This window comes from Moschus berezovskii, chromosome 13 (assembly GCF_049115385.1).
Source record: "Moschus berezovskii isolate FMDL1 chromosome 13, NW_MosBer_1.0, whole genome shotgun sequence".
NCBI classification, from domain to species: Eukaryota; Metazoa; Chordata; class Mammalia; order Artiodactyla; family Moschidae; genus Moschus; species Moschus berezovskii.
The window spans coordinates 2,991,730-3,008,663 of record NC_142472.1 but is presented as its reverse complement, the minus strand read 5'-3'; the positions used below and the strand labels follow the sequence as shown (position 1 = coordinate 3,008,663).

The 16,934-nt window shown below is 40.3% G+C and overlaps 1 protein-coding gene across 1 annotated transcript in view; it reads left to right on the top strand.

The window, feature by feature from the left end:
- The window catches only part of MYO16 (myosin XVI), a 478,842-nt gene that overhangs the window by 304,352 nt on the left and 157,556 nt on the right, over positions 1 to 16,934 (top strand). Inside the window, exons 22-23 of the mRNA XM_055426698.2 lie at positions 14,318 to 14,470; positions 16,569 to 16,769. Coding sequence (XP_055282673.2) covers positions 14,318 to 14,470; positions 16,569 to 16,769 — 354 coding nt within the window. The remainder of the gene's footprint in view (positions 1 to 14,317; positions 14,471 to 16,568; positions 16,770 to 16,934) is intronic.

The following is a 16,934-nucleotide window of genomic DNA, read 5'->3' as shown; positions in this document are numbered from 1 at the left end:
TAGTGACACGCAAAGATCACAGGTGGGCAGTGTCCACACGGGCTGGGCTCCCCGGCTCCACTCTGCACCCACACCTGGGCACACATCAGGCCTGTGCTGGCAGCTGAAATGTGCAAAACATTCATATTATCTTCTCATGAAAACGAACGTCTTAACTACAGTTACGTGCGTCCCTTATCATTCTTTGCTTCTGTTAAATATTTTAATTATATAGTTCACAACATATACACGGTCTGAGATTTTTATATAACAAAGAATGGCCTTTTTTTAAAATCTAAAAAACAAGTCTGTTAAATACCCAAAGTTTTAGATACTTAAGGGTAAAAGCTCAAGACCAAGTTTTTGAGACTTAAATTAAGAAAACAGTGAATATTTTGAAAGATGTGATTTTAGTTTGCTGGGTAGGCTGGCCATGCTGTTTTAGCTGGCTTGCTTAATTACTGGGGCACAATAGTACCCGAGAGGCATTTTGAAAAATAAAATTATTTTCTTTGTGAGGACTCATGTCTCAACTTACGGTGGATTTAGCAGATTCCTGAATTTGCCAGTGAGGTGTTTTAAAGGCTATTGGTTTGAATGATGCATTTTAGATTCTGAAGTTGCTGAGAGAATGGTGAACTTACGCATGTCTTATTCCATTGGAAGCTCGCGGCAGAATGTTGACCAGATCAATAGTATATTCAGAACCAAACCCAGAAGGATTTTAATGTCTTTATAAATATCTGTTCTGTTCTGTTTTGAGCTTATTGACCTTTGGGTTTCTCAATAGAATGTCAGACCCCACAGAGCTGCAGTCAGGTGTGGCACCACTTTATGCATGTAAAACATGCTTATCAGATGCCTTTCAACTGAAATTTAGAGAGTAAACTCATAAGAAAAACTCTTGCTCTCCTGGTGGTTCAGACGGTAAAGAATCTGCCTGCAACGCAGGAGACCAAGGTTCAGTCCCTGGGTTGGGAAGATCCCCTGGAGAAGAGAATGGCAACCCACTCCGGTATTCTTGCCTGGAGAATCCCACGGACAGAGGAGCCTGGTGGGCTGCAGTCCATGAGGTCACCAAGAGTCAGACACAACTGAGTGACCAGTCACTAGCAGATATATTTCAATTAAAATTTAAAGAGTACGCTCATAAGAAAAAATCTTTAGTAAATTTGCTAGTGGTTCTTCTTGCTCAGGAATACGAAAATATATATTTATATATTTCTTGACAGTTGTTCATCCAAAAGCATTTTCCATAAGAAACTTGATATATATTTAGGACAGGGACAGTTTGAGAAGATTCCAAGAAGTGCTCCAAAAATTAGGACCGCCAGCCTCGGTATGCTCAAGAAGCTCCCAAAGACTAGCTGAAAGCCGGTGATACTTTACCTAAGAGTTTGTTTCGGTTCACAGGAAATGCTAGTGCCCTTAGGCATCTCAGTGCCTCTGATGTTAGAAGGGCAAAGGCAGTTGAAGGCACGATGTGACAGGGAGAGGCAGAAATATTTTTGCTCCAGAGATTATTAATATTTAGACAGCTGAAAAGGACGAAGGAAAACATGGCCGCAAACAGTGAGAAAGCCTGATACAGTAGCAAGTTGTACATCAGTGTGTCAAACAAAGGGCTTTGTATGTTCTGAAGGCAGTTTACCAGAAGACAGAGGCAAAGAAGAACACACTTACATCCTCAACGTTAGTAACTAGCCTAAGTGAGAGCTAAGATGCTTCTGGAAGGTGCCTAATTACAGGGAAAAAATGAAAAGACCTCCTGCATTATTAGAAAGCCTTGATATTATGAAGATCCGGATTCTCCCCAAGTTAATTTATAAGTATCACTTGGTGCGATCGCACTACAGATGATTGAGTAATGAATGACAGAATTAGAGCAAGTCGGTGTTCCCACTCCTGGTAAAGAATCTGGGCATTTCTGCGATGAGGACCAATCACAGCTGGCTTACAAAGAAGGGTGACAGTATACCAGGTGCATATCATGTGTCTTACAAGGAAGGGAGGATAGAAGGAAGGAAATGAAAACTCCTGAGCGTAATGAAATGTATTGATCTAACTACTAATGAACGGAAACTGGGGACGAAGGACTGCCTTCCCTGGCGGTCCAGTGGTTAAGACTCCACCTTCCAAGGCAGGATTGTGAGTTTGATTCCTGGTCCAAGAGCTGAGATCTCACATGCCTCATGGCCCAAAAGTTCAAAATATAACACAGAAGCAATATTTGTAGCAAATTCCATAAAGACTTTAAAAATGGTCCTCATCAAAAAAAAAAAAAGTCTTAAAATGATAGCTGATGACAGCATGATAAACTAAACCACAAGAGTCTGCCCTACAAAATCTAAACTGTAAGAGACAGTGCAGGACAAATGACCTGATTTCTTCAACATATGAAACGCAAGAATAAAAATGTGAAAGAAGAAGCTGACTTACAGCTTAAAAGAGCTCTAAGCGACATATAAATCAGTTACATATATAGGCACTCAGTGGGTCCTGATTTGCTTAAGTATAAAAATTATGGGTTTATCAATGTAATGTGAAATCTGGATATTTGACAAAATTAAAAAATTATCCTTGATAGAAATTATATGTGATATAGATACTGTGAAGGTACTTTTGTAAAGACCTTGTAGCTTAGAGAATTATACTCAAATATTTGCAGTTAAATGACACAATGTCTGAGAATTGCTTCAGTGAATCTAATTTTGAGGGTAATGGATAAGGAAATGGATGAGGCAGAATTGGCCATGAGGTGGTAATTGTTGATAATTGTTGAAGTCGGTTGATTGCAGATGGAGTTTATTGGGTTATTCTTTTCATTGCTGAGCATGTTGAGATCGTCCGTAATATACAGGTGCCCCTCTGAGATACCGCTGATTCAGCTCCAGACCACAGCAGAAAAGCAAATACCAGCCAAAGCTGGTCACATGCGTTTCCTTTGTTTCACAGTGCGTATGAAAGTAACGTTTGCACTACACTCTGTCTATTAAGTGTGCTGTAGCTTAACATCTAAAGAAAAAGCGATGTCTGTGCCCTAATAATAAAGACTTCATTGCTAAAAAGCACTATCATCTGAGCCTTCAGCAAGTCTTTGTAGAAACACCAAAAATCAGTGAATCACAAATCACCATAACAAATACAATAATAATTAAAAGGTTTGAAATATTGCAAGAATTACCAAAATGTGACACAGAGGCATGAGTTGAGCAACTGCTGTTGAAAAGCTGATGCTCGTAGACTTACTTGACCCAAGGTTACTCGAGAGTTTCAATTGGTAAAAAAGGCAGTGGCTGCGAAGCACAATAAACTACGGTATGCCCATACTACCTAAAATAAATGAGAAAACTCTAAGGTAATATAAATATTATTTTAATAAATGCTAGAATGTGTTCTCCAAACTATTGCTATTGCCAAGCTCTGCAGGCTACAGATCTTCACCAAAGTCATAAAGAACAAAGAAGTGGAAGCTAATGATTTAACATTCAATAATTTCCCTCAATTTCCCACTAGACACATAGCATGCAGCCACATGAAATGAAACTTCTAAAGCCATGGAGTCTGGTAAAACTGCTTATCAGCAATTTGCTATAAGAATACAGAGAATTTGGAAAGATAACACAGTTGTTCAAAGTAAAAGCTTCTGTTATAGAAGATAAAATAACAATAGCTGACCAGTCGTCAAGCGAGGCTTTGTCTAAGCGGATTTCAGAAGAGTCTTCAAGGATTTGAAACATTTCCCTGCTTACAAAATCTTTTCTAAAGAGTGAGATTTCTTGGAAAGTCCTGGTGAACAATAACTCAGCTTTGGGCTAAGTGTTCAAAGGTTTGGAAAAAGCCAAATGCCTGGACTTCTAAAGTTCTATGAAATAAGATTATATAGTTTGTCAACCTCAACCTTTAGAAAACCCCATGCAATCCCTAGTTGTGAAATCACTATCCTAGATATGATACAGAGAGAAATCAGTGGACATATGGAAAGAAAGTGGAAGTGTTAGTTGCTCAGTTACGTCCAACTCTTTGCCAGCTCACGGACCATAGCCCACCAGGTTCCTCCATCCATGGGATTCTCCAGGGAAGAATACTGGAGTGGGTTGCCATTCCCTTCTCCAGGGAATCTTCCCTGCCAGGGATTGAACCTCGGTCTTGCGCTTTGCAGGCAGACTCTTTACTGTCTGAGCCACCAGGGAAGCCCACAGGGCGTACCAACAGCCAGCCGTTGAGCCCGTCAGCTGAGCTCAGGCACGTGCTCTTGAGGCAGGTAATTCCATTTTACAGACGGAAAGCTGGGAGCGCTGCGGCCTCTGCTGTGTAAGGAAGCGTTTTACCGGAACCGCGAAGGGTCCGTTTTTTCTGGCTCATTTGCGTCAGAGTGCTCTGTGGTTCCTTCACTCAACAGATGTTTTTTGTATGTGTACCAGGTTCCAGACTCTGCACTAGGCACTAGGAAAGGTACGGACATTATGGCGCAGTAGGTGGGCTACAAATGTGAGAAGGACTAATTCTCAGTGGATGTCTTGGGAGAAGAATTAGGAAAACCTTAGTGAGGAAAAGGCTTCTATTTTCACCCTAGTATGGCAAGTCCCATGTATTGTTCTTTTGATTTTTTTGGTTGAAGTATAGTTAATTTATGCAGTGTTTTGTTGATTTCAGGTGTACAGCAAAGTGATTCAGTTATATATATATATATATATATATAGATTCCCTTTCAGATTCTTTTCCATTATAGGCTATTACAAGAAATTGAATATAATCCCTATGCTATACAGTGGGTCCTTGTTTCTAACCTATTTTAGGGTACCTTTCCCTCCACATCTCCTCCAGCATTTGTAGATCTTTTAATTATGGCCATTCTGGCTGCTGAGGGGTGATACCTCATTGTGGTATTTAATCATAGCACATGTTCTGATCGACTATTAGGTATGAATATAATCTGTTTTCAGCTCAATGAATGATCTACAAATACAAGAAATATTGTTAAGTTGTTTCATATTTAAATTCCCAAATCATGCATTCATTAAATGTCTAACTCAGAGAACATTTTCTTCTAATATTGAATTTTCTGGAATCTTTTCAGGAACTCACCACACTATTGATAACACAATATAGGAAAAATTCGAATGAGGAAATTTATTTTTTTACATAGCAGAACCCTAGTATAGTGCTATTCAGATTTTTATTGAAAAATAAGCAGATTAATTAATGACATGCTATTTTAATGTACTTCTTATAATAATATTGTTGTCTATGTTTAAAAATAGTGTGGCTAGAGGTCTTCAGGTTAACAGTTTTGAAAACATTTTGGGGGGGAACAAAAAAAAATGAAGCAGAAGAAAGCAGTTTTGAGTATGGAAAGTGCACATTTAATGAATTTTTTCCCCCTCAAAACTTTTTAACTTAAGCAATATCACCATTTTAGAGCTAAAGAAACTAAGGTTCAGATAATTTAAGCGACTCAAGGAAGAACACACAGAACCAGCATCTGATTCCAGAACGTTTCAAAGATTGTTTGAAAGTCAAAATTCGTTATTATTATATAATACATTTCCTAAGCTTTAATTGCTACCTTCTTATGGATATGTATTTCTTTTGTATTTCTTTTATGATACAATATTGTTTACTTATTTATATTATTTATTCTATTAAATACAGAAGCAGTACACTTTTAATAAATGTTATATGCCATTCTTTTTTTCATAGTGAAGTTTTTCAGCAGATCTATTTGTTTAATATAAGTAAGTTAAGTAAGTGCTTTAGCGAGTGCAGGTGTATCTTCTTCCTTGCAGAGTGAAGGCAGACCTTATATTGCACTTTGTTTGATTCGGCTTCACAGACATGGCATTTTTTTACAAATTAAAGTTTTGGAACAACCCTTCATCAAGCACGGTTTCCTGGTGCCATCTTTCCAACAGCATTTGCTCAGTTCATGTCTTTGTGTCATGTTTTAGTAATCCTCACACGCCATACTTGTTTGTTGTTGTTATATTTGTTATGGTCTGTGATCGGTGAGCATTAATACTGCTGCTAAGACTTGCTGAAGGCCCAGACACTGTTCAGCGTATTTTTAGCAGTAAAGTAGTTTTTAATTATATGCTTTTCTTTAGACATAATGCTGTTGCACACTTAATAGAGAGCAGTGTAGTGTATGTGTAACATTTCTCAGTGAATCCCCTGCATTCACCAAGAAGTTTGGTTCTGGGGAACGAAAAGATGCATGTGACTAGCTTTGCCATATTCCTGTTCCTGCCATGGTCTGAAACTAAACTCAAAGTATCTCTGGGGTGTGCCTGCCCCAGGGTGATTAAGAGGAGGTGTTACAAAATGTAGTAGGAAGAATTAATGTATTTGAAAGTATGTATCAGGTCACTTGAGGTTAGAGTCAATTGAGTTCTTTTGATGACAATTCTCAGATATGCAGATGACACTACTCTTATGGCAGAAAGTGAAGAGGAACTCAAAAGCCTCTTGATGAAAGTGAAAGAGGAGAGTGAAAAGGTTGGCTTGAAGCTCAACATTCAGAAAACAAAGATCATGGCATCTGGTCCCATCACTTCATGGGAAATAGATGGAAAAACAGTGGAAACAGTGTCAGACTTTGTTTTTTTGGGCTCCAAAATCACTGCAGATGCTGATTGCAGCCATGAAATTAAAAGACGCTTGCTCCTTGGAAGGAAAGTTATGACCAACCTTGATAGTATATTAAAAAGCAGAGACATTACTTTGCCGACCAAGGTCCGTCTAGTCAAGGCAATGGTTTTTCCCGTGGTCATGTATGGATGTGAGAGTTGGACTGTGAAGAAAGCTGATCGCCGAAGAATCGATGCTTTTGAACTATGGTGTTGGAGAAGACTCTTGAGAGTCCCTTATACTGCAAGGAGATCCAACCAGTCCATTCTAAAGGAGATCAATCCTGGATGTTCATTGGAGGGACTGATGCTAAAGCTGAAACTCCAGTACTTTGGCCACCTCATGAGACGAGTTGACTCACTGGAAAAGACTCTGATGCTGGGAAAGGTTGGGGGCGGGAGGAGAAGGGGACGACGGAGAATGAGATGGCTGGATGGCATCACTGATTCTGTGGACATGAGTTTGAGTGAACTCCGGGAGTTGGTGATGGACAGGGAGGCCTGGCGTGCTGTGATTCATGGGGTCGCGGAGAGTCGGACACGACTGAGCGACTGAACTGAACTGAACCAGGAAGAAGCTCAGCTTTACAATAACTGCAGGTGCAAAGCCCCAGGAGTGCTGACTGCCAGCATGGTTCCATTTAGCCTTCTGCTAATGCCTCTTGATGAAAGTGAAAGAGGAGAGTGAAAAGGTTGGCTTGAAGCTCAACATTCAGAAAACAAAGATCGTGGCATCTGGTCCCATCACTTCATGGGAAATAGATGGGGAAACAGTGGAAACAGTGTCAGACTTTATTTTTTTGGGCTCCAAAATCACTGTAGATGCTGATTGCAGCCATGAAATTAAAAGATGCTTACTCCTTGGAAGGAAAATTATGACCAACCTAGATAGCATATTAAAAAGCAGAGACATTACTTTGCCAACAAAGGTCCGTCTAGTCAAGGCTATGGTTTTTCCCGTGGTCATGTATATGGATGTGAGAGTTGGACTGTGAAGAAAGCTGATCACCGAAGAATCGATGCTTTTGAACTGTGGTGCTGAAGAAGACACTTGAGAGTCCCTTGGACTGCAAGGAGATCCAACCAGTCCATTCTAAAGGAGATCAACCCTGGGTGTTCATTGGAAGGACTGACGCTAAAGCTGAAACTGCAATACTTCGGCCACCTCATGCGACGAGTTGACTCAATGGAAAAGACTCTGATGCTGGGAAAGGTTGGGGGCGGGAGGAGAAGGGGACAACAGAGAATGAGATGGCTGGATGGCGTCACCGATTCTGTGGACATGAGTTTGAGTGAACTCCGGGAGTTGGTGATGGACAGGGAGGCCTGGCGTGCTGTGATCCATGGGGTCGCAAAGAGCCGGGCAGGACTGAGCGACTGAACTGAACTGAACAATCAGTAGTGGCTACGATTTCTGGAGTCGCTCCTGTGACTCACATGCTCCTTCTCTGTGATCACTAGCTCTTGCAGCAGCTTCTCAGAAAGCTGAGGGACATTTAGAAGCCTTTCTGGGGCTACGTGGGGATTCACATGCACATCTGTTGGGCCCCAAAGCGGCACTTTTGTGCTGTTCTCTTTCTCTCTCCGGCACCTTAGCCAGTGTCTGAAGTCGGTAATGTTTGCAGGGTCTCTTTGCTGTTGTTCAGTCGCTCAGCCGTGTCCGAATCTTTGTGACCTCATGGACGGCAGCCACCAGGCTTCCCTGTCCTTCACCATCTTCTGGAGTTTGATCAAACTCATGTCCATCGAATCGGTGACGCCATCCAACCGTCTCACCCTCTTCTCCTCCTGCCCTCAATCTTTCCCAGCATTAAGGTCTTTTCCAGTGAGTCAGTTCTTCACATCAGCTGAAGTATTAGAGCTTCAGCTTCAGCATGAGTCCTTCTGATGAATATTCAGGACTGATTTCCTTTAGGGTGGACTGGTTTGATCTCTTTGCAGTCCAAGGGACTCTCAAGAGTCTTCTCCAACACTGCATTTCTAAGACATCAATTCTTCGGCGTTCAGCCTCCTTTGTGGCCTGTATCTCTAGGCTTTGTGTTTAATCCTGGATAAGGAGAGTGCTTTGAAAAAGACCTTTATTCCAGTCATGTTTGTGTTTTTCAATCTGACGTTAGCAGATTGTTATGCTGAATATGGCAAGAAAATTAGCCAATATGTTTATTGTTGACCAACCCCTAAATATTGGCGATTCATGTTAAAGGAGATTATAGGCATGAATTAAACTCATTAAAATGTTGAATTTATTTTTTGAACCCCTGTTGCACTGAGTGACAGAATCCCTAAAAGAAATATGATAGAAAGAGAAAGTGTTTCTGTTATCTGTATAAAAATAATGTCTCCATGCCTGTGAAGTAACTGCCATCTATATTAGCTTAAAACCTATGACACAGAGTTTGATTTGAAATCTCAGTGAGAATCCAGAGAGACAGAAAGGGTGTTTGGTTTCTTAAAGAAACAGTAATCTTCCCAGAAGATCGCCCAGGTGGCGCTAGTGGTAAAGAACCCACCTACTGGTGCAGGAGACATAGAGACATGGGTTCAGTCCCTGGTTCAGGAAGATTCTCTGGAGGAGGGCATGGCCACCCACTCTAACATTCTTGCCTGAATAAACCCATGGACAAGAGGAGCCTGGTGGACTATAGTCCATAGAATCAGAGTCAAATACGACTAACCAACTGAGCCTGCATGCAAATATCAAGGAACTTTTGGCATAGGATGGGCCAAATGTCTCATGAGCCAGATGTCTAAAGGATATTTTGGTGTTTCCTTTTTTGTTGTTGTTTTAATTTATTTTAATTTGGGGTATATTTTCTTTGAGCTTCCCTGGTGGCTCAGCAGTAAAGAATCTGCCTGCCAATGAAGGAGAAGTGGGTTTGAACCCTGAGTAGGAGAGATCCCCTGGAGAAGGAAATGGCAATCCATTCCACTATTCTTGCCTGGGAAATCCCATGGACAAGGCAGCCTGGTGGGCTACAGCCCACAGGGTCTCAAAAGAGTTGAATGCTACTGAGCAACTCAAACAGCATCAACAACAGATAGTTTCTTGGCAGTGCTGTGTTAGTTTCTGCTGTGAGATGAATCAGCTGTAAGTAGACACGTGTCCCCTGCCTCTTGAGCCTCGCTGCCATTAAAGGACACTTTGGATAGGAGCAAATGTCCTTTAAGGTATAACGGTATGATATACGTCAGGCACATGTGTGTGTGTGGAAATTGATGTGGAAATCAGTTAATGGATTGTGTATGCCATCATCTGTCTCCACGTTCAAATCACCCGGAAAACTTCTAAAATCTATCAATGCCAGGCCCCACTCTGATTTAATTGGTATGGGGTCAGACCCAGACATGAGCCTTTTTTTAAAAGAGCCTGGTTAATTCCAGTGTTCAGTAGGATTTTGAATCCCCGTCTAACGCCTGGGGCTCTGCCTTCAGCTGGAGTCAGCTTTAATTAATCTCCACTTTAATTCCGTGATGCATATGTCATGCTTTATTATATTTTTGCTTCAGATAAATTTCACTGAGTAATAAAAATAAAGGGGGAACAGTTGGTGAAAATTTACTCAAGAAATTAAGTTTGTCATTAGTACAAATGATGGGCCATCTGGATAAGCAATAATGGCCTGTTACGAAAGAGTGTTTTCAAAGGGTGCATGGTTTTTATTATTAAACCGCTCCACAATGGCACCTAATGTACAAAGCATGTATTTTAATCAGAGAAGGTGCATGCTAATTAAACAGTTCTTAATAATTGTTCATTATCATTTATGAAAACCCACCTTTTACCTACATTAACGTCTACTCCAGGGAATACTGGGAGATTTAATGAAACTCAAGCATAGTTCCAATGGATGGAGTTGAAAAATAAAAATAATGACTGTTTTGCATTGAAGTCAGTGATAGTCTCAATTACTGATGCAGATTTATGCTTCTAGATACATGGACTGCTTTGCCTTTGCAGATCTTTCTGTCTCTCTCTGACGGCGTTTAACACGCGCACACACATGCGCACATAACAGGGACAGCGCAGTGAGGGCAAACCAGGAGCGTGCAGGTTCTTGTCCTGATTCTGGGCACCGTTCCCTTAGTGCCCTGCGTTTCCTTTTCAGCAAGGGGCCTGCCTCAGGGCGACATGTCCACAGCCGTCCCCCGAGCTGCCTGTCCTGGTGGGTCTGCAGTCATGCTGTTCGCACTTCTTTTATATTTTACCGTTTGCTGAAGCAGTGAGTGCGATGAACAATCTAGAATAGGGAAAGGAAAACTGATCTAGTGAAAATGTTTGTATGCGTGACTTCAAAATGAGTTTGAAAAATGTCTGCTTCTAACCCTGTGTGCTTGCTGTGATTTCCTGAAATGTATCGCTCACTGCTGTTAGAAATCCAGGCCCACATTCAGCTTCAGGAAGCACCCCTGTTAAAAAGGCTGCAGGTCCAAAATCACAGTCTATTCAGCAGTACGTATCTAACTGGAGTTTTCCTTGGGATTTTAATAAATTTTTTTTCTCCCCAGAATACAAAGAACACAATGTACAATTAAAAGTTCCGATATATTGTACAAATCACCCCCTGTCACCGAATCCCACACAACACTGCAGCTTCAAAACGGTAACACTTGGGACAGAAGCTGTATGTTTTATGAATCATTTTGACCAGGAGAGCATTCATTTGGCTTCCTCTCTTTAGAAGCGCAGGCCAAATCTTTTTGTTTTGTTACCCAAAGTTTGGTAGATTATTTTAGACTTTCCTTCCTGGGGAAAAAAAAAGGTAGGGGGAAAAAAGACTGAAAGCCCTTTTTCCAGCTTTATCTAATGACCGTCGCTCTCCACATTCACATTTGGTAGCGTCATTCTTTCTAAACAGTGGATGGATTCTCTGAAACCCATATTCAGTTCAGTAAAATGTTAGGAAGCAAAACCAATTAAAATGTCTAGTTTTATTATAAAAACATTTGAGTCAGTTCAAACACGGCAACAAGGTGTATATATAGAGCTGGTCAGCTCTGAACAGTCAGGAGCAAGATAATTTAGTCAGTTGTCATCAAAAGTAAGTTTTATAACAGAGCTGAAGTCTATTCTGAATGCAAAACGCTAAGAGAACTAGCATATTGTATAATTTATACATATCTATATTAAATAATTTATATAAAATTATTATATTAAATGTTTGAGAAGTCTACATCTACCTAAGTCTTTTTAACTAGAGCATCTCAAAATGAGGGGAAGGATAAGTGTCGTATAATTTGGATGTTACTTCTGCAGCAGAGAATCAGCCAATGCTGGGCTTATTTCAGAATCCTTGATCAGACTTCTTTTTATTTTTTCATGCAGTAATGGACATCATGTTATTTTTCGTGGCTGTTTCTTTTAAGTCTTGGGTGATCTATTTCCCCAAATATATAACATTTAGGCACACCTTCTGTAACTACTTTTAAATCAGACTGCTGAGATGTAGGATCTATTTGTGTTGTCTCAGATGATTCAATGCATATTTTAATGTCAAAAAGTTTGAAAAATTTCAGTTGTGTATATCATCTAATCAAAGTGAATCTTTTCCAATGGTTTCATTTCATAATGGAGCCATTTATTTTCTGTACATTTACTGTAAATATATCACTTCAAATTGAAGAAGTTTCTTTTATAGAACTTATTAATCTTTGGTAGAGAAATTATCTCAGGACAAAAGGAGGTTATCACATTATGAGTTTGGAGGAACACCTCAAATTATTATTTTTTTAAGTGAAGTACTTTTGTTTTTGTTTTTTACTTTATCACCAATTTTCAGAAATTTCTGTTTTTCTTTTATGATTATAATGACAGTGACAAGAAAATATATTCTTTTCACAATGAGATACTGTTGTGGACAGATGCTGCATAGTTTTTCAGCGAAAGATTTGTCTTTCCCGAATCATTCCTAGAGATTTATACCACATGGAAAAGATAAACATAGATCTTGATGTATTGATATCACTTAGCTTTGATGGGACAAGTCAGGGGGATGAATGTGCTGGACTGTATCAGCTACAGTCGGGACTTCCCTGGTAGCTCAGCTGGTAAAGAATCTGCCTGCAATGCAGGAGACCCCGGTTCGATTTCAGGAAGGTCTGCTGGAGAAGGCATAGGTTACCCACTCCAGTATTCTGGGGCTTCGTTGGTGACTCAGATTGTAAAGAATCCACCTGCAATGCAGGAGACCTGGGTTCGATCTCTGGGTTGGGAAGATCCCCTGGAGAAGGGAAAGGCTACCCACTCCAGTATTCTGGCCTGGAGAATCCAAAGAGCCGGACATGACTGAGTGACTTTCACGTCACAATTGTATCAGGAAAGAAATATGTCTCAGATGCTATTTAAATTCTGAATCCCATGCCTTCCTTTCCCAGCTCTCTTGTGCAGATTTATGGGTCTGTATCTGTATTCAAAATGTTTTGCCTTAACAACCAAGAGTGGAAACTTCGTTCTATATGGTACGTTCTCAAAGCAACTATATTTTTAATATTTTTATATTCAGAGAATTGATCTGCAAAGTTGTGAGTTAATTTAGGAAACAGCTTTAAATTTAAAACCCTTCCAGCTTTGCATATATCTCATGAGATGCAGTCATCTAGAGGAAGAGAGAAACGGCTCTGGTTATCTACTGGCCAAGTCAGAGAGAAAGCAGAAGATTCAAGAAATTTCAGAGATCCCGGATGGAGTGGTAGAAGGAAGAGGTGATGTTCCAAGTCTGGACAAATTCTCTCAAGCTATTCCAACTTTAAAATGACTTCCAAGACAGCAGCAGTGTGGCGTCATTCTTATTTTATTTGTAGCTCTTTGGGGAGGGGCTTGTAAAAAGCCTTGTTTAATTAATTACATACAAGGATGAGGCCAGGCACACAGTTACCCACGAGCATATGCCTCCCTCTGTCCCCTCTTGCAGGGCCACAGCTAAAGAGCCCGAACCAGGTCCCAGTACTCACTGGTCTCTCCAGGCCCCTGGCCACTCAGCTTCCTGGGTTCTCAGACCAGGGTCCACCTGCTGCTTTCGGGAGTCAGCCAGGGTTGGGACAATCCAGGGGATGTTCAGACAGACACACTTTTTAAAAATATTTCTTTATTTCAAGCTATTTAATTGTGAATAAAGGAGATATTAATAGCAGTTTTCCCTCTTTCTTGTTAATTTTTTTAAACGTCTTATTTCGTACTTGAAGCAATAGGGAAGCTTATTCAGTCTATAGACATTCATCAAATTTACTGAAACCATTTTTTATAGTGAAGCAGGGGTGCAAGAAACGCTGCTGGAAACAAGGGCAGTCACCCCAGACCATCATTTTTAACCCTGGATTTTTTTTTTACAACAGAAATGAGGAGGCAAAAATTGTTCCCCCTTTCTCTAAAATGGAGCTTTTATCTTCACTTGTTGACATGGGCCCAAATATAACTTCATTTAAAAATATATATTTTAAATACTGAAGTGTATTTTAGACCCCAAGTTTGTAAGTTAATGTTGTAATTATACTTCTTGTTGTTTTTAACATACTTTCAATTGTATAATCAGACCATGTGAAGTCAACAACGTCCGGTGAAGCTCCCTACACTTTGGCTTCTCAGGGCCGACTGGATGCGCTAATTGGTGTTGACCGTTCTTGAGTCACCACTTGGCCCGTCTGAACTGTGTCCTGGAACAACGCATGTGCATGCTGAATCACCTTGTGAATTATTTCCTTGTTCCCCACAATAGCTCTGTGTCAACATGACCAACGAGAAGATGCACCAGTACATCAATGAAGTGCTCTTTCTACAGGAGCAAGCAGAATGTGTGCAAGAGGGAGTTACCATGGAAACGGCTTATTCTCTTGGTAACCAGACTGGAGTTTTGGATTTCTTTTTCCAGGTATTCATATAATATAATTAGATACTTTACAGGATGCATGCATTTCAAAGTACTGGAGACAAAGAATTTTCTTTTAAGAAAATTTATAAGAAACTTAATGATTTCTAATTCATTTATAATCATTCAGGGTCAGTTGAGGAGCATACAGCCTTTCTCTGAAAGGGTGCTTGAAGGATTACCAATTGATTGAAAGAACAAGAAATAATCAGATCATTTTGTTATAAACATATTCAACAGCGGTTATATCACTAAAACTCTCCTTTTGGAATAGTTACAATACCCATTTACAAATATAATATTTTATAAATAGTACTAAGAGCGACAGGGCTTCCCTGGTAGCTCATCTGGTAAAGAATCCGCCTGCAATGCAGGAGACCCCGGTTCAATTCCTGGGTCAGGAAGATCCACTGGAGAAGGGATAGCCTACCCACTCCAGTATTCCTGGGCTTCCCTGGTGGCTCAGTTGGTAAAGAATCTGCCTGCAATGCAGGAGACCTGGGTTCCATTCCTGGGTTGGGAATATCCCCTGGAGAAAGGAATGGCTACCCACTCCAGTATTGTGGCCTGGAGAATTCCATGACAGAGAAGCCTGGTGGGCTACAGTCCATGGGATTGCAAAGAGTCAGACACAACTGAGTGACTTTCACTTCCAGACTAGCAAGATCATAAAATAAATTCTAAAAATCTTGTTTATCTCCAAATTTCTAAGTCTGAATATGGAAAACTTTGGCAGGAAAAAAAATGTGTATACATACATGCCATATAATCTTAGTACCTCTGTGAGTGTTTATGCTTATCTTTATTGTTTGTACCTTATAAAGCAAGAATCTTTGCCTCCATGTCACCATCATAAAAATGAAAATCTCTCATATAAACAGCAATCTCTGTCTACTAACATAAGGCATTATACAGATTTGCAAATAATATTTTTAAAACACTTGAACATTGTTTAAAATGAATGCCATTTCGCTATTAGAAAGAGTAATATATGGTTTTCTGCCCTTTATTTTTTAACTGTGTGCTTATAAATTATTTTATTTTATTCATTTTCCTATTAATAACATGCAGAATGGTCTCCTTTCTGTTATTAACTTGTCAGTGTTCTGTGATTTAATTACAGAAGTTCTTCTCTTCCAGAAAGCCCCCTCTCACAATGATGCACATAATATATAGTTTAACTCTTCATTTAAAAATGGGTTGACAATAACATATACTTAAGCATAAGTGGAAACCCTTGGGTACCACTGCCCTCCTCCACACTTGCTGATGTGTCCTTGACTGCTAAACAGTGGTCAGTGGAACAAAATTATTTATCTCTTTGGTTACTATCATCCTTGGGGGTCATCTCTGGAATGGTTATCTCAGTGGAACCCTCATCATTACGAACTGAAAATGACAGTGGATAATTCTGGTGCTACTTCTCTTTGATCCCTCTGCAAAGGGCAATGAAAAGACATACCAAGTACAGAGAGAAAGCTGCATTTTTACCCATAAATGTGTAGGTCTGTGGGCTTCCCAGGTGGCACTAGTGGTAAAGAACCCGCCTGCCAATGCAGGAGAATTAAGAGACGCAGGTTCGATCCCTGCATCAGGAAGATGCCCTGGAGGAGGGCATGGCAACCCAATCCAGTATTCTTGCCTGAAAAATTCCATGTTTCGTGGAGCCTGGCAGGCTACAGTCCATGGAGTTGAAAAGAGTCAGACACGACTGAAATGACTTAGCACGCGGGCAGACGTATAGGTCTATATACGAGAAAGAAAAAAATACAACTTGTCTGTGGTTGGAAATTCTATTTTTCTTAAGATGAGAATATGTATTTGAGCAACGCCCATGTTTTCAGGATGTTAAAGCACACTGTTTTATTTATTTATTAATCCCTGATCAAAAAATACTACTGAGGGCCAACATTACATCAGGGGTTTCCTCGGCGGTGGGGACACAGTGAAGAACAAAACTAGACGTGTACTGAAAGACTGACTCATGTTCTGAGTGATCGTATTAAGGTGACGAGGCTGTAAATGGTGTGTATGAACAATAACGAAAATAGCAAATTGAGGGATGGAAGGGAAGAAAAACAATTGTCTTTTTAACTTTCAGAAGCCTTCTGGATTTCTCTCTTTATTGGATGAAGAAAGTCAAATGATTTGGTCAGTGGAACCAAGTCTTCCCAAAAAGCTCCAGGGTCTTCTAGAATCCTCAAACACAAATGCGGTCTACTCCCCTGTGAAGGATGGAAATGGGAACCTTGCCCTCCGAGACCAAGGCTCAGCTTTCACCGTTATGCACTACGCGGGCCGGGTGAGTTCACAGAACTGAGCACTCATGGACCGAAGGTCTGAAGGGCAACCCTTCAAGATTTTGGTATTGTAGAGTTTTGATCATTGATACTGGGTGAACAACCCACAAGCTTTTTCTTCCCTAAGCTGTTTCCTTTATGCCTGATAAGACTAGGCATCTTCAGAA